At 41.6% G+C, this 18,415-nt stretch overlaps 2 protein-coding genes and 1 long non-coding RNA gene across 3 annotated transcripts in view; 1 reads left to right on the forward strand and 2 right to left on the reverse strand.

Annotated features, from left to right (window-relative positions):
* Nucleotides 1–1,159: 1,159 nt before the first annotated feature.
* F8A3 (coagulation factor VIII associated 3) lies at nt 1,160–2,914 on the reverse strand. The gene has a single exon (XM_034950052.3). It carries the CDS (start codon nt 2,841–2,843, stop codon nt 1,731–1,733), a length of 1,113 nt encoding a protein of 370 aa, XP_034805943.1. The 5' UTR covers nt 2,844–2,914; the 3' UTR covers nt 1,160–1,730.
* Nucleotides 2,915–2,943: 29 nt separating this feature from the next.
* Nucleotides 2,944–18,415, forward strand: part of LOC134729797 (uncharacterized) — a 51,370-nt gene continuing 35,898 nt past the window's right edge. The window contains exon 1 of the long non-coding RNA XR_010111232.1: nt 2,944–3,084. This is a non-coding gene — a long non-coding RNA (uncharacterized LOC134729797). The remainder of the gene's footprint in view (nt 3,085–18,415) is intronic.
* Nucleotides 3,673–4,369, reverse strand: LOC100984913 (histone H2A-Bbd type 2/3). Its single transcript, XM_003804315.4, has one exon. The coding sequence runs from the start codon at nt 4,178–4,180 to the stop codon at nt 3,833–3,835; it is 348 nt and encodes a 115-aa protein (XP_003804363.2). The 5' UTR covers nt 4,181–4,369; the 3' UTR covers nt 3,673–3,832.

Below are 18,415 nucleotides of genomic sequence, written 5' to 3' on the forward strand. Positions count from 1 at the left end.
AAAGAGGAATGACGGTGGAATGGGCCTCTCCTGTGCTTCCCATTACTTCCACACTGTCGAAATAGAAATAGAAGCAGAAAAGAACACCCTACAAGTCCCACCCATTTGGAGGCACTCAACTCACAGTGACAACCCTCCACACCTCTCCCCTGCAAAAAGACGCAAAACAAAAACACCTACTCCAAACTGTGTCCTTACATCTCAGCCCCGAAGATCAGTATTGTGTGCAACTTCGGCCCAAAGGATGCATTTCCCCAGGGTTGAAAGTTTGAGAAAGAGGCTATATTCTGAAGAGTTCTTGTTGTCACCATCAAAAGGATTAAAAAGACGCAATAAGTAAGAAAACAGCTTAGTTGGGGGGCATGCTCCATTTGAGCCAGAAAGCCTTGGAAACTTAAGTGTTCTCAAACGGAACGCCATCCTGCTTTGGGGGAACACGGAGGCTGCCTTGCAGTCACGTGATCGCACACCACCAAAGGGCCACGCACTCTGATTTCACCTCCTTAACTAAAAGTTGCAGCAAAATCCCTATTACAGGCCAGGCGTGGTGGCTCATGCCTGTAATCCCAGCACTTTGGGAGGCCGAGGAGGGTGGATCATTTGAGGTCAGGAGTTGGAGACCAGCTTGGCCAACATGGTGAGACCCCATCTCTATTAAAAATACAAAAATTAGCCCAGCGTGGTGGTGCACGCCTGTTAATCCCAGGCACCCTGGAGGTTGAGGTAGGAGAATCGCTTGAACCCAGGAGGCGGAGGTTGCAGTGAGCCGAGATCACGCCACTGCGCTCCTGCCTGGGCGACAGAGTGAGACTCCATCTCGGAAAAAAAAAAAAAAAAAAATCCCTATTACAAATAAAAGCTGTTGTGATCCAGACTGCATATACCTCTGCGAATGGAACCAGAACCGTGAATTCCAATGCAAATCGATGCATCGGCACCAGACCCGCTGCACTGGATGTATCTGCATTGCAGTCACCCCAGTACGGAGCACATCATAGATGATCTCTGCAGGTTCGTTGCCCACACAGGAGGCATAGCGCAAATTTCAAAGGAACGAATACATCCTGGAGCCCAAACAGCTATCTGGTTCTGCTGCTGGCCTCCTGACAAGTAGGTAAGAGAGTCACATTTTATAGACGACGGACACCAAAACCACACATGAGGAGTACAAGAGTAGCTTTATCATGGATTTAGGGCTGTGGTTACAAGGAAGCTGTAAGGAATAAAATGACTCCCATGAAGACGTACCGTGCGGACGAGTGGAAGGAGAAATTTGGCCATTACAAAGACACAGGAATATGTTAAGAAGTGAGGGGCAGGATGAAATCATCTAGGGTAGGTATTTAGAGGGAGGGCGCCGTGCAAAATAAGATCCTCACTATGAAACAAAGGCGGAGGCAGGAGGCTGCGTTGGGTGGAAGCAGCGGAGGAAGGAGACGAAAGGGATTGTCATTTTCATGTCGTGGCTTTTTAGAAGACAGCCATGTCCTCTACTCTGATTCTATCAAAATGTGTTCTCGGGGTGCTGGTAACGTTCAGCCAACGAAATAATTCCTATGGCGGCAGTAGGAATAACAAAACGCAGAAGCGGGAACGATGTCTTTTTATTCCTCCCCAGACGCAAACGTGGATGCATGAGGTTTGGTAACAGGCAAAGTCATCTGGTTAACGTGACTGATGCAAAAAGTCCCGGCCTGGGCAAAAAGAAGTCATTGGGTGAATGGGACGGATCAGACTCCCTGTCCTGAGGGGGAGATGGTTTCTTGCAGAACGAGGTGAAGGAGGTGGTTCTGCTCAGCAGTCAACAGTGGCCACATCTCCACCTGCAGCGACTTGATGGCTTCCGTGTCCTTTTCGTGGGTAGCCATGACCAAAGACTGGAGCAGCAGAAAGAGCTCCTCGGCAAGCTGGCCGCTGCTCTCCTGCCCGTGGCTGTCAAAAGCCTCCCAGGAGTACTTCTCCAGGGTCTGGGCGTGCTCCGGCAGCAGCTTGGCGGGCGGTGGTTGCAGGAGGAGCAGCAGCAGCACGCGGGACACCTCGCAGCGGACTAGCACGTCCGAGAAGGCGCCCAGGGCGGCGGGAGAGGGCGCCGCCGAGCCGGAGTTCGGAGGAAGCGGCGCGGCCGGTAGGGCGGGCGTCGCCCCGGGCCCGGGCTGGGGTGCCGGCGGCGGGGGCGGCGGCAGTGACTGCACCGGGTGGCTGCCGTGCTCCCGCGCCAGGCGCTGCATGCGCGTGAAGACCGCCAGGGCGCCGGTGTAGTCGCGCGCCAGCAGCTGGCAGGAGGCGGCCTCGCCAAGCGCCTGCAGCGCGGCCAGGGGCAGCTGGGGCAGCTGGAGCTGGGCGGCGCGCTGGAAGTGACCGGCGGCGGCGGCCGGCTGGCCCAGGTCGCGCAGGGCGGCGGCCAGCTCGAGGCAGAGGGCGGCGGCGGCGGCCGGCTGACCCAGCTCGAGGTGCAGACGCACCGCGGCGCCCAGGGCGCTGGCGGCGGCCTGCAGCGGCTCCCCGTAGGCGGCGGGGCAGACCAGGCGCTGGCGCGCGTCGCGCTCCTGCCGCAGGAAGAGGCGGGCGGCCTCGGTGAGGGCCAGCGCCTCCCCGGGCCCGTGGAAGAGCGCCTGCTGGCAGCGCGCCACCGCCAGCTGGCACCAGGCCGCGTAGGGCAGACACTCCTGAGCGCGCAGCTCCCGGCCCAGCTGTCCGAACTGCTCGCCGGCCTCCGCCACGTTCGGCTTCCGCAGGAACCGCTTCTTCAGCTTGTTCGACACCAGCCGGTAGCGGGCCAGGAAGTCCCCGGCCTCGGGTCCCGGGCCGGCGCCGCCGCCCAGGCCTGCAGCCGCTGCCGCCATGCTCGCCGCCCCAAGCACTTCCCGACGCGCCGCCGCAGCTGGCGGGCGGGCCGGGGCGGGGCGACGTGCCCTGCGTCCCCCTCGGCGGGCTGCCGCCGTGCCCGCGCCGGCTCCCCAGCCCGAGCCTGCCCCTTGCCCTGGTGATATGCAAAGAGCGGGATCGGAGGCGGGGCCTGGCCGGGCTGTGAGCGGCGTATGCAAATGGAGGGTCTCGGGGATGCGGAGCCAAGACCCTGGGAAGGTACGCGGGGCCTGGCGGGGCACCAGCTGCTGCTAGCTCGGCTGCAATGCAAATGGTCTAGGCTGCTAAAGGCATCCCACAGCCTCTCCATCGGAACATGACCCAAACTAAACTCGTGACCCTAATTCCATGTCTGTGCATTTCTGGACTGTTGTTCCGCCCCCCTCCGCCCCCCCCCCGCCCCGACTACTCACTCCTCCGTCTTCCGGTCCAGGGCCCCTTGCCAAGCGCCGGGTCCACCTCTCCGTCCCCACCCCGGTTGCCTTAGAAGTCCGTCCTGTCGCAACACTGCAGTCATGGTCTTGAGGCCCACCCGCCCCAACGAACACCATCATGCTGAGGACTTTCCCGGGCAGGCCCTGACTTGCTCAGAACCAGCGGGGGTGTCCCCTTCCCACCCAGGGCCACTCCCCTGCACTGTCACCGGCAGAGACTGCTCCTCTGTGCCATCCCTGACTCCCACCCAACCCCAGACCCCCACCACCTCTCCATCCCTCCAGCTGTGGAGGTCTCACAACCCCCCAACCCATCTCACCGCCCCCCCACCCCCACCCCAAGGCAAAGTGACTGAAGCAGGCAGATGGGTTCCTTTAAACATTTTATTGACAGAATTAATGAAGGCCCAAGACTTTGGGGCCTGGGCTGTGGGGGGAGGGTGTTTAAGGCCGGGGGATTTGGGGCCGGGGAGTTTGGGGCCGGGTGGGTGGACGAGTGGACCTGTCAGGTCCCAGGGGCCGGGTGTCAGAAGCTAGTCCTCGCCGGGGGCCACTTGAGAGATGGTGGTCGTGTTGAAAAGGGTGCTCAGTAGCCTGTCGTTGTGAACCACCATGTCCAGCAGCAGGGGAGTGATGTTCCGCGCTCCGCTGTTCTGGGCCTCGTTGCCCGCCAGCTCCAGGACCTTGGCCGTCAGGTACTCAATAACCGCAGCGAGGTAGACCGGCGCCGTGCGACTCAGGCGCTGAGCGTACTGGCCCTCCCGTAGACTGCGCTCCACCTGGCTCACTGAAAACGAAAGCTCCGCTCGGACGGTGCGAGAGCAGGTCCGCCCCCGGCCGCCAGCACCGGAGGACCCTCGGTGTCTCCTCCTCCTCGGCATGCTGGGCGTTGAGTGTGCTATCTCGGCTTGGCCCAGCTAGGCAAGATGGCTCTCAAGAGGACAGTTAGCGCGTCCAGTACTGTGTATCCTAGCGACCAGGGCCCAGCCCCTCATTGGCTAGGGAGCCGAGACCAATGGGCACGCACATCCGGTGACGGGCACGCATGTGGTGACGGCCCCTCACAAGGGACGCACGTCCGTCAGGTGACCTCATCACTTTCCCATTGGCCTCGAGGGAGCAGGCCTGGGCCTAGAAGTGGCTGGAGGGCCGTGGGGGTGGGGTGGGGCGGGGCAGGGGGAATCGCGCTGGTGACCCTCTCTTTGCCAGTGGGAACTTTCCCTTTCTACTGGATGGGAACACTGTGGGAAAGACAAAGGGGTGGGCGAGGGGAGGATGGGTACCACGCCTTCACAATGTTGCACATCCATCACGACCACCTAGTTCCGAAACGTTTTCAACACCCCGAAAGGAAACCGAAACCCCTGTACCTATAAGCAGTCACTTGGCGCACGCCTCCTTCCACGCCACCACTACCAGCCCCCACACCCTCCCACACACACCCCCTCCCCCCGCCCATACACACGTTCCCGATAGTCGCTGGCAACCCCTAGTCCATCTGCTTTCTGTCCGTAGAGGTTAGCCTGTTCTGGAGATTTCCTATAGATGGAATTATACGACCAAATGTGAGGCCTTGTGTGTCTGGCTGCTTTCACTTAGCGTAATGGTTTCATCAGGGTTCATCCATGTAGAGGCATGAATCACTACTTCCTTCCTTTGAATGAGTACGATTCTGTTGTATAAATAGGAGGCCACATTTTGTTTACCCACTCGTCAGTTGATGGACAGGTTATTTCCCCCTTCTGGCTATTGTGAATGGCACTGCCATGACCATCTCTCTACAGGTTTTTCTTTGAATATCTCTTTTCAGTTCTTTTGGGTCTATTTCTAGGAGTCAAACTGCTGGCTCGTGTGGTAATTCTGTTTAACTTATCGAGGAACCGCCAAACTGATTTCCACAGCAGCTGTAATCTTTCGCATTCCCAACAGTAGTGCATGAGAGTCCCAATTTCTTCACAGCCTCATCAAAACTTGTTTTCTGTTTGCCTCATTTTGTTTTGTTTACAGTAGCCATCCTAGTGGGTGTGAAGTGCTATCTCATGGTGGTTTTCATTTGTATTTCCCAAATGGCTAATGATGTTGCTGTGGTTTGAGTGCGTCCCCCAAATTGTGTGTCTTGGAAACTTAATCCCCAAATTCACATGTTGATTGGAGGCGCAGCCTTTGAGACGGTAATTAGGATTAGATAAGGTCATCGGGGTGAGACCCCCAGGATGCGACTGGTGGCTTTATAAGAATAGGAAGAGAGGCCTGAAACGACATACACGCTCTTGCCCTCTCGCCATGTGATACCCTCTGCCATCCCCAGATGCCGGGGCACTTCCCAGTCCCCAGAACGGTAAGAAATAAATTTCTTTTCTTTATAAATTGTTCAGTGTCGGGTATTCAATTATGGCAACAGAAAACAGACTAAGACATCTTTTCATGTGCTTCTTGGCCTTCTGTACCTCTGCTTTGGAGGAATGTCTATTCAAGCCCTTTGCCCATTTTTTAATTCGGTTGATTGTATTTTGGCTGTGGGCTTCTAAAACTTATTCATATATTCTGGAAAATAGACTCTTATCAGATATGTGATTTGCAAATGTTTCTCCCATTCACTTTCTGGATAGAGCCCTTTGTTGCCCAAAAGATTTACATTTGGATGTAGTCCAACTTGCCAAATGAAAAGATATCTGTGGCTTTGCCTTTGGTGTCATACTGAAGGAGCTGTTGCCTAATCCAAGGTCGTGCAAAGTTACATCTCTGTTTTCTTCTTAGAGTTTTATAGTTTCAGCCCTTACATTTAGATCTCTGATCCATTTTGAATTAATTCTTTACATGATGTGAGGTAGGGGTCCAGGGGCATTCTTTTGCATGTGGCTATCCAGTTGTCCCAGCGCAGTTTGTTGAGGGGATTATTCTTCCCCTCCACCCATTGAGGGGTGCCGGAACTCTTACTGAAAATAAACTTTACATAAATATATGGGTTTATTCCTGACTCTGAGTTCTGTAACATTGACCTAATGTATCTATCACGATGGCAGTACCACCCTTTTCGGATTACTGCGGTTTTGTAGTACGTTTTGAAATTGGGAAGTGTGAGTCCTTCAACTTTTTTCTTTTCTGAGATTGTTTTGGCTGTCTGAGCCCCTTACATTTTCTTATGAATTTTAGGATCAGCTTGTCAGTTTTTACAAAGAAGGCAGGTTGGATTCTGACAGGCATCACAATGAACCTGTATATTGCCTTGGAGATTATGGGCATGTTAACAATATTAAGTGTCCCAATCCGTTAACACAAAATGCCTTTCGATTTATTTAGGTCTTCTTTAATTTATTTTAGCAACGTCTTGTAATTTTCAGAGTATACATCTTGTACACCTTTTGTTAAATTTATTCCTCGACATTTTATTGTTTCGATGCTACTGTAAAATGAATCATTTCCTTAATCTTATTTTCATGTTATTCATTGCTCAGCAAAGTTGCAGTATCCAAGATCAATCTGCAACAGTCAGTTGTTTCAACCAGTCTTTCACCATTAAGTATGATATTATCTCTGGGTTTTTCATGGATGCCCTCTATCAGGTTGAAGAAGTTTCTTTCTGTTCCTGGTTTGTTGAATTTATTTTCATGAAAGGGTACTGCGTTTTGTCAAATGATCCTTTTTGTACATGATTAAGATGACCATGAGCCCCCTCCCCCGCCCCCGCTCCGCCGTGCATTCTGTTAATATGGTGTATTATATAAATTGATTTTCACATGTTGAACCAACCATTGATATGGTGTATTATATAAACTGATTTTCACATGTTGAACCAACCTTACATTTGTGGGATAAATCCTATTTGGTCATAGTGTATAAAGAGTGGTCAGTAAACATTTCGTTGAAAGAATAGGAGTGGATCTGGCAAGCTTCTTGGAGGACAATGTGTGTGTTAAAGAATCTGTAGCATGATGAGAAGCCAAGGCACCGGTGGGAGGAGGGGAGTTGCAACCAATTCATTAAGGCTGGAGAGTACGATGCCAGTGGAGCAGTAGTGGTTGATGTGGCTGGGAAAGAGGTAGGCAGGAGCCAAGACATGGAGGTTCTATTATGCCATGCTGAGGTTTTAGAATACCCTGTAGGCTACACTGAACCCACTGTGGTCTTTCAGCTTGGGAGTGACGTGGTCTGATTTGCCTCTAGAAATATCACCCTGGAAGCTGTGTGGAGAATAGAACAGAGAGGATTGTGTGTGGAGAATAGAACAGAGAGGACTGAGATTGGAATTAGAAAGCTGCTGTATTATACCAGTCAAGAAATGACAGATATCTCAACTAAGACAATGGCATTGGTAGATAAGACTAGGGGACAGAGTCCATAAAAAGTTTAGGTAGTAAAATGGCACACAGTAGACACTCACTACATATTACTCATACTGGCGAAGCTAGCTGGAGACATGATAACTCATGTGCTCATTCTTCAAAAAATATTGAAGGGTAGTGCCAGGTATACTGCGTTAAGCATTGAGACAACACCAACGAGAAATATAGATCAGATCCCTGCATGCAGTCTGGTGGAACATACAGACAAGGAGCCAGACAATAACAACACTATACTGTGATAAGTGCTATGAGAGGGGAAGTTCAAGGTGCTGGTTATAGTTTGGTTTGTTTGACCCCTCCAAATCTCATGTGGAAATTTGATACCCAGTGTTGGAAGGTGGGGTCTAATGGAAGGTGTTTGGGTCATGGGGTGGATCCTTCATGAATGGCTTGGTGCCAGCCTCGCAGTAATGAGTGAGTTCTCACTTGATTCATTCCCACAAGAGCTGGTTGTTAAAAAAGAGTGTAGCACCTCCCCCCCACCCCACCTTGATTCCTCTCTCACCATGTGATCTCTGCACTTGCCGGCTCCCCTTCACCTTATGCCATGAGTGGAAGCAGCCTGAGACCCTCACCAGAAACCAAGCAGATGCCAGCACCATGTTTCCTGTACAGCCTGCAGAATCATGAGCCAAATAAACCTCTTTTCTTTATAAATTACCCAGCCTCAGGTATTCCTTTATAGCAACACAGATGGACTAAGAAAGTGCTGTAGGAACACATAAGAGGAGTACTTTACACAGACGTTTGGGGTTGGGGAAATGTTCCTGGAGAAATGGTGTCCAATATGAAGCTCGAAGAACGAGTACAAGTTAGCCAATTGGAAAAGCGGGGCATTGGTTGGCAGGGGAGGGGAGTGGCGATGGGGAAGTGAAAAAGCTCTAGCATGACTCCACAGGGATAGAGTGAGGTGACCACAGACTTTGGAGTCATTCCTGGACAAATGGGATGAAGGAGGAGGTCTGCGTATGGGTAGGAAGATGAGTTCAGTCTTGAGCGTGTGAAATTTGAAATGCCTGTGGGATATCCAGATGGAGATGAAGGAGATTTGGCTTAGGAGTTCAGGAGTGAAGTCAATACTGAAAATACAGATTTGCGACTCATCAGGGTAGTTCTTGAAGCCATGAATGTAGTTGAGACCATTCAGGGAGAGCACATAGAATACATAAGGGGACCAAGGACAACTTCTTTTAAGGGGCAAGCAAAAGAGGAACATCATTGGAAGAAGACTAGAGGAGTGTCTCCACAGATAAAGTTGGTGCGGGGTGGGGGGGCACGCTAAAAGATAATCAAGCCAGAAAGAGATGAGAGCAAAGGTGCAGAAGGAAGCCAGAGGAACTGAACAAGAAGGGACAAACTCAGAAACACTTGCTGAGTTCCAAAATGATAAGCATTAAAACCTGTTCACTGAGTTAAGCAATGCAAGTGTTGCTGGGGGCCTTGGCAAGAGCAATTTCAGTGGAGGGGTTGGAGGCAGAAACTAGACCAGACTTGTACTAGGAGCTCGTGAGAAATTCTAAGACATATCTTCCCAATACTGGGCAGCATGATAAATGTCCACATTAGAGAGAATTGGTGAGCAGGTCATGCTCAGCCAAGGCATTTTACATGCCTAGTGGAATCTCATGCAGGAAGCTTCTCTAAGCGTAGAGGTAAGGGTAGGTCTGATGGCAACAATCTCTCTTACTTTTCCTTCTTCTGCGAATGTCTTGATTTCCCCTGCATTCCTGAAGGTAATTTCACTTTGTAGACAGGGTTCTTTTGTTTCGCCACTTGAGAAGTGTTATGCCACTTCCTCTGGCCTCCATGGTTTCTAATGAGAAATATATTGCCATTCTAATTCCTTTTCCCGTATAGGTAAGGTTTCCTTTCTCTCTCTCTCTGCTTTTGGGACTTTTTTCCTAGGTCCTTAGTTTTCAGAAGTTTGACTGTGATGCTTCTTGGTGTAAGTTTCTTTAAGATTATTCTGTTTGGGGTTCACTCAGCTTCTTAAATGTACAGGCATGTGTCTTTTGCCGTATTTAGAATCTTCCAGCCATTATTTATTTGAATACTTTTTCAGTCCCACCCCCTTCCTCCTTTCCTTCTGTCACTATGATGACACAAAAGGTAGCTCTTTTGTCATATTCCCACAGATCCCCAAGTGTCCACTCATTTTTCCCCCAGTCACTTAGGCTCAGGCCACATGTTCTGACCGGGGGTTTTATTGTTAGTTCCATTTCAAAGCCTTTGCAATGGTATTTGGTTCTGTTAAGCATGATCAGCAGTCTTGGAGCTGGCGAGGTCTATATCCCTTACTCAGTGCAGTTCTCAAAGTCCTTCGTATGTCGTACAGGATCACATCTGTACATACACACCTTGGGGGGTAAGCCCAGAAGCTCATACACAGCTTCATGGGTTTACTTTCCCAAGCACTTCCTCCCTCCCTGCAATCTCCCCAGCACTTTCTGGTTCCCTCAGCTTCCCCTTTTCAACCTTGTAGCCATGAAGCTGTTGCTGTCGCTTTAGTCACTCTTCTCTGCCACACGCTTCCTGTGCCTTTGCCTTCCTCTGGTGTGATTCGGCAGGAAGACCAAAGAGGGGAAAAAGAAGTCACGGGCACCCTTTTGGGACCTACAATCAGAGAGGGAGGTTACTTTCCTTCAGAGCTTTAATCACCTGAAGGCCCTGGCGGCTGCCACTGTCACTGCCTCTGTCACCACCACTGCTGCCACAGGATTGCCTGTGGGCTAGAACATGAAAGTACAAAGAAAAGAAGAAAGAAAAACTGGGGATTCCCTTAACTATCGCTGAGGGTTAGTATTCCCTTTTCCCTCTTCTCAAGTCAGAACCAGAGCTCTCTCTGTTCACACCACTGTCTACTTCTAACTTGCAGGCTACATTGAGCCAAGGATACTAAAGGGGGGAAAATGTGAAATTCACTGCTGTTTCGGTGGTGCTTCAGATTGTAGTCTTTCCCTGGTCTGCCTCCTTCCATTTACTTTTCAGAGTCCTCAAATAGCTGGCCCATGCACTGTGTCCACATTTTATAGCTGCATTCAGTAGAGTGTGCATGCTTCATCTCACCCAGGAGCAGAAACATTCTGGAGATGTTACATTTTACTTTTATATTTAAGTGGAACAAATTTGTTCCCTTGTAAGTGATGTGTGTGTGTGTGTGCGCGCGCGCGTGCGCACTTAGGTGTCTTTAATTTAAAGAATTTAAGAAATTCTTTAATTTTTTTTGAAGTACCATAACACAACTAGAATATATCTCAATATTGATTGTTCTGCATCAATTTTTCATGGTAGAGACTTTGTCCTTTTGAGGAGCAGGTTCAATTCTTCCTTTATTTCTGGAAACTTTTCACATATGGCATCTGTGGATATTTTTCTATCCCATTTATTAGGCTCTTTACTTAAGGCATGTAAATTATCTTAATGTTGGATCAGCATTAGCGTGACCATCTAAAGTCCTTCCTCCATGCCCTTGTTTCGATTTGTGTGCATGTCTCTTCTGCATCTTGCTCTTCCTAATTTACTTCTTTGATCCACCATGTGGTTCTTTGAGTTCTCGGTTTCTTTTCTGAGCTCAGTAATCTCCTTTTTTTAAAAAAAAAAAATCATATTCGGTTGCCAATCATCTGGTCTTTGAAACTTTGTTAAGTTGAAATCATATTTTAAATTTTACTATGGCTTAGAGAACTCTAGGGTTAGTTGCATCTGTTCCTTGTTTTATGCATTCTTCCAGTCTGTGATGGTTATCTGTCTTTTGTACACTATGATGGTTTCTTTCTTTCTCTTTCTTTCTTCTTCCTTTCTTCTTTCTTTTTTCTTTCTTTCTTCTTCTTTCTTTCTCTTTCTCTCTATTTCCTTATTTCTTTTCTTCTTTTTCTTTCTTCCCTCCTCCCCTCTTCTCTTTTTCCCTCCTTTCTTCATTCTTTCTTCCTTCCTTCCTCCCTCCCTCTCTCTCTCCTCTCTTCTCTCCTTTTCCCTCTCCCTCTCTATCCCTGTAGATTGTTAGCATCATTGCTAAACCGTTTATTTTTATTTCAATTATGGAAAACATTGTCAGACGTTCTATTTGCTCTAACATTCTGAGGGTGATAATTTGAGGGCAGGCGGGATGTTGATTTCAATCTACCTTTTCTTCTAAGATCTTGCTAAATATCATGTATCATGCTCTAATCCATCCATGCAAGGGTGTGTCTTACTCTGAGGGTTTTGTTTTGTTTGCCCAACTCAGCACGGTGTCTTGGAAAATGGAAAGAATTGGGAGCCTTCCTACCGCTGGTGAAATCTAGGAGTGGCAGTTGAGGGCTTCTGTTCACAAAGGTATTTACTTAATTTTTTTCTGCTTATTCTCTCAGTCCATTTCTCCTCAAGTTAGAGAGGCTTACATCCCATTCTCAGGATCTGACTGGCTCACATTGTTTTTCCTCAGTATTGCTTCCAGGGGGTGGGGACAGAATGAGAAGTGTGCTAAACCAGCCATCCTCCCCACAAGAATTTATACATATATATATATGTACTATATATATGTACATATATAATACATATATAAATACATAAACACCTATATAATATACATGTATATATGAATACCCATATATTTATATATATGCATATATATGTATGTAGATGTATATATGTATATGTATATATGTATGTATATGTATATATGTATACATATGTGTATATATGTGCATATGTTATATATATGTATATCTTTATATATGTAAATGTGCATATATTTATATATAAATGTGCATATATTTATATATAAATGTGTATATCTTTATATATAAATGCATATATACATACGTATATATTTGTATGTATAAATACGTATATATTTGTATATATAAATACGTAGATATAAATACATATATGTATATTTATATATAAATATGTAGATATAAATATATACGTACTTATAGTTACATAAGTACGTATACGTACTTATAGTTACATAAGTACGTATACGTACTTATAGTTACATAAGTACGTATACGTACTTATAGTTATATAAATGTATATAAATATATACTTATTTATAGTTATATAAATGTATATAAATATATACTTATTTATAGTTATATAAATGTATATAAATATATACTTATTTATAGTTATATAAATGTATATAAATATATACTTATTGTTATATAAATATATAAATATATACTTATTGTTATATAAATATATAAATATATACTTATTTATAGTTATATAAATATATAAATTACTTATTTATAGTTATATAAATATATAAATATATATAAATATATACGTATTTATAGTTATATAAATATATATAAATTTATACGTATTTATAGTTATATAAATATATATGAATATATATGTATTTATAGTTATATAAATATGTATATGTATTTATAGTCATATAAATAAATATATAGGTATTTATAGTTATATAAATATATATGTATTTATAGTTGTATAAATATATAAATATGTATGTATTTATAGTTATATAAATATATATAAATATATATAAAAAATATATGTATTTATAGTTATATAAATATATATGTATTTATAGTTATATAATATATATGGATTTATAGTTATATAAATATATATGTATTTATAGTTATATAAACACATGTATATTTATGTATTTATATAAATATAAATACATGTGTATTTATATTTATATAAATATACATGTATTTATATTTATATAAATATACATGTATTTATATTTATATAAATACATGTGTTTTTATATAAATATAAATACATAAATATACATGTATTTATATTTATGTAAATATACATGTATTTATATTTATGTAAATATACATGTATTTATATTTATGTAAACATACATGTATTTATATAAATAGATATACATATATTTATATAAATACATGTAAATATTCATGTATGTATATTTATATAAATACGTGTAAATATACATGCGTGTATATTTATATAAATACATGTAAATATACATGTGTGTATATTTATATAAATATATATGGAATATACATGAGTGTACATTTATATAAATATATATGTAATATACATGTATGTATATTTATATAAATATATACGTAATATACATGTATGTATATTTATATAAATATATGTAACATACATGTGTGCATATTTATACAAATATATATGTAACATACATGTAAGTATATTTATATAAATATATATGTAATATACATGTATTTATATTTATATATATGTAATATACATGTATTTATATTTGTATATACTTATAGTTATATACATATATAAATGTATACATATTTATAGTTATATATAAATATATACGTATTTATAGTTATATATAAATATATACGTATTTATAGTTATATATAAATATATACGTATTTATAGTTATATATAAATATATACGTATTTATAGTTATATAAATATATATAAGTATATACGTATTTATAGTTATATAAATATATATAAATATATACGTATTTATAGTTATATAAATATATATAAATTTATACGTATTTATAGTTATATAAATATATGAATATATATGTATTTATAGTTATATAAATATGTATATGTATTTATAGTCATATAAATAAATATATAGGTATTTATAGTTATATAAATATATATGTATTTATAGTTGTATAAATATATAAATATGTATTTATAGTTATATAAATATATATAAATATATATAAAAAATATATGTATTTATAGTTATATAAATATATATGTATTTATAGTTATATAATATATATATTTATAGTTATATAAATACATATGTATTTATAGTTATATAAACACATGTATACTTATGTATTTATATAAATATAAATACATGTATATTTATGTATTTATATTTATATAAATATACATGTATTTTTTTATATAAATACATAATATATAAATATAAATATAAATATAATATAAATACATAAATATACATGTATTTATATTTATGTAAATATACATGTATTTATATAAATAGATATACATGTATTTATATAAGTAGATATACATATATTTATATAAATACATGTAAATATTCATGTATGTATATTTATATAAATACGTGTAAATATGCATGCGTGTATATTTATATAAATACATGTAAATATACATGTGTGTATATGTATATAAAGATATATGGAATATACATGCGTGTATATTTATATAAATATATATGTAATATACATGCGTGTATATTTATATAAATATATACGTAATATACATGTATGTATATTTATATAAATATATACGTAATATACATGTATGTATATTTATATAAATATATGTAACATACATGTGTGCATATTTATATAAATATATATGTAACATACATGTAAGTATATTTATATAAATATATATGTAATATACATGTATTTATATTTATATAAATATATGTAATATACATGTATTTATATTTATATAAATATATGTAATATACATGTATTTATATTTATATCTATATATGTAATATACATGTATTTATATTTATATCTATATATGTAATATACATGTATTTATATACATATGTAATATACATGTATTTATATTTATATCTATATATGTAATATACATGTATTTATATACATATATAATATACATGTAGCTATAAATACATATATAATATACATGTAGATATACATACATGTATAATGCATGTATGTATATATACACGTATATGTATACGTGTATATATACATATATGTATATTCATATAAATATATATATATATATTCCTGGGAAGCCACTTTCCTCCCTCTCTCCCTCCTTCTCCTGCTTCTCCTCCTTAGTCTTCTCTTCTTCTCCTCCTTAGTCTTCTCTTCTTCTCATTCTGCTTTTTACCATTATTTATTTATTATTTTTTAATTTATTTAGTAGGATCGGGGAAGGGAGATTCTTTCATCTTTCTTCACTCTGCCATCTTTTACAAATAAATTGTAATGTTACTGACTCCAAGTTAAGATAAAAGCTTGCTTGCTTGAATGTGATTATTGCTTTGCTTGAGTCTGTAGATTATTCACTAAAAATAGTCTCAGGAAAACAGGACCTTCAACAGAGATAAAAGAAAACACGCCAACCAGCAGCTCTGGGAAGGGGCTGACCAGCCTGGTAAGAATAGGCTGACGGTGCCTGTAGAAGGTCACAAAACATTGACCAAGAAAGCAGTGATTAACTGCCCACCTGAGACTGAACACGTTTTAGAAGAATGTTTTGATCATTATTTCCTCTGCTTTCCCTTAAAAACCCCTAATCCAGAGGCACAACTCAGAGAGGTGATCACTGAAGTCTAGTTCACTGACTCCTCCCGGTTGCTGGCTTCTCAAATAAAGCTAACTTTCCTTTCACCAAAGCTCCTCTCTTTGAGTTTTTGGCCTTCAGGTGATGAATGGCCTGGACCGGAGTTCAGTTACAAAATCTCTGGTTTTGAAGGGTTATTTTTTTATTCCTGGGATATATTCCGGCTGACTTGGAGTTAGTTTTAGATAAATGTAAGCTTTCTAATGGATCTGAATCCACACTAACGGATATGAAATTATCAAGGTCTTTTTATTTTTAATCGCAAACACTTCATTTTATCAAATCTTAATCGTCTCCAATTTCACCGCAAACAATGCAAGGACCTTGTCTTACAAGTCAATGCTGTCCAGTATTTAGTTATAATTTGGTCAGTCATATTGTTTTTATGCAGTCTTTTTTTTTGGGGCTCATGGCCATGGTTACTAGTTTCTTTGTTCACCATTCCTCTGTTGCATCTTGCTTTGTTCTTTTCGTTCAATTTCCTTTTAATGGAAGAACATCTTTAAGTCGTTCTTTCAGTGAGGGTTTGTGAGTGGTCAGCCCTCTCAACCTTTGTTGAAGAATATCTTTACTGGCTGGGTGCAGTGGCTCACACCTGTAATCCCAGCATTTTGGGAGGCCGAGGTGGGAGGATCATTTGAGCTCAGGAGTTCAAGACCAGGCTGGGCAACATAATGAGACTTTGTCTCTACAAAATAATAAATAAATAAATAGCCGGGAGTGGTGGTGCTCACCTGTAGTCCCAGCTACTCGGGAAAAAAAAAAAATTAGCCAGGCATGGAGGTGCACACCTGTAGTCCTAGCTACTAGGGAGGCTGAGGCAGGAGGATCCCTTGAGCCCATGAGATCGAGGCTGCCGTGAGCCATGATCGCACCACTGTACCCCAACCTGGGCGACAGAGTGAGACCTTGTCTCAACAAATAAATAAATAAATATTTTAAAATATATCAAAAAGAATATCTTTATTTCACTCATTCTTGAATTGTAGTTTAGTTGGGTATGACATTTCCCCCCATTCCCCGAATGCATTAGTGATATGATTCCATTTTTATTGCAGTTGGTGAGAAGTCTGCTGTCAGTTTATTATCCCTTTGATAGCACTGTGTCTTTTCTTTCTGGTTGATTTTAAGATCTTTCCCCTTTTCTTTGTTGACCTGCGCCGGTTCCCCTGTGATTCAGTTTTATTGATTCTTGCTGTGGCTCATGCTTTTAGAATACGAGGAACTATGTCTGTTTTCAAATCTGAAAATTTCCAGCCAGTATCCTTTTGATTATTGGTTTACCCCTGCTCTCTTTATTCTCTGATTCTGTCATTCCTATTAGAGGTTTTTTGGACCTTTGCATCATTTTTCTGTATCTCTTAACCGTTTATACATTTGCTATCTCTCCTTGCTGCCTTCTGAATAATTTCCTTACTTCTATCTTCCAGTTCACTAAAGCAGATGAATCTGCTTTTAAACCCATCCTCTGATCTTTTGCTGTCACTGGAAATAATGTCTTTCATTTTCGGAAGTTCTATTTGGTTCCTTAAAGAAAGAAACCGGCCTCTTCTTTTTCCGTAGAATCTTGATCTTTCTCATATGTTTGGATTCCTTATTATTTCTAAGTATCTTACACAAACTTATTTTATACTCTCGGTTGGCTCTATTATCTAAAGTTTTTGGTAGTGTAATCCTGCTCATCATTGTGTTTGCTGATACTCAATCACAGGTGGTTTTTTTTTTCCTCAGGTGTTTTATAATTTTGTTTGTGAGTTTAGGGATTTGTTCAAACGGCTTCATCTGTGTGACTTCAGTGAGGTTTGACTGGGGGTGTATCTCTGGCTGTTATCTTTTTGATGTTAATGTGTAAGCTTGGGGTTTTCAAGACCTAAATAAGAGGTATTAATTCCAACCCTAGACCTACATGACAATAGCCTTAGAGTTACAAATGACCAGGGGAAGCATTTTATTTTCTCCCACCAGAACCCATGAAGAAACAAACTCTCTTGTCATCTCACCATGGTGGTGGGAAGACTTTTTTTTCCTAGTCCATCCTTTCACTGACTGTGTAGCCCTTGTGAGGCACCAAGGCTTGTCTCCTCTCCCTGGTGGTTATTGAATCCATTCCCCTACCACCCTAACATAAATTCAAATGCCCATTGATCTGCTCTTTAGGTTCCTCTTTGTTTTTTGACACCTGAGGGTCAACTTCCACCATAAGTTCATCACATGTGCATTAAAAGGAATATTTATTAAATTTTATCCTGCCTTTTAAAAGGTGCTTTGTAACAGGAGGGTTTTCAGGTTATCTAGTGTGCACTGTTTCCAGAAATGGAAATTGCTTTCCCCTTTAAAACTCCCAGAGCACTAAGAAGCTCCCACAAATTCTCTGGAAGAGGAATGTGATGGGGGCGGGGGAAGACTTTTCATGAATATGTAGCCTCAAAGAAAGATTGGTGCTTTGGGGTGCCAGACACTCAGGGGTTGAAAGAGCCCTAATTGCTCAAAGCCACATG

This window comes from Pan paniscus, chromosome X, assembly GCF_029289425.2.
Source record: "Pan paniscus chromosome X, NHGRI_mPanPan1-v2.0_pri, whole genome shotgun sequence".
Classification (NCBI taxonomy): Eukaryota; Metazoa; Chordata; class Mammalia; order Primates; family Hominidae; genus Pan; species Pan paniscus.

Bases quoted from the DNA above. Each gene is read 5' to 3' on its own strand.
- F8A3 (XM_034950052.3), bottom strand. From the start codon at position 2,843: ATGGCGGCAGCGGCTGCAGGCCTGGGCGGCGGCGCCGGCCCGGGACCC.
- LOC100984913 (XM_003804315.4), bottom strand. From the start codon at position 4,180: ATGCCGAGGAGGAGGAGACACCGAGGGTCCTCCGGTGCTGGCGGCCGG.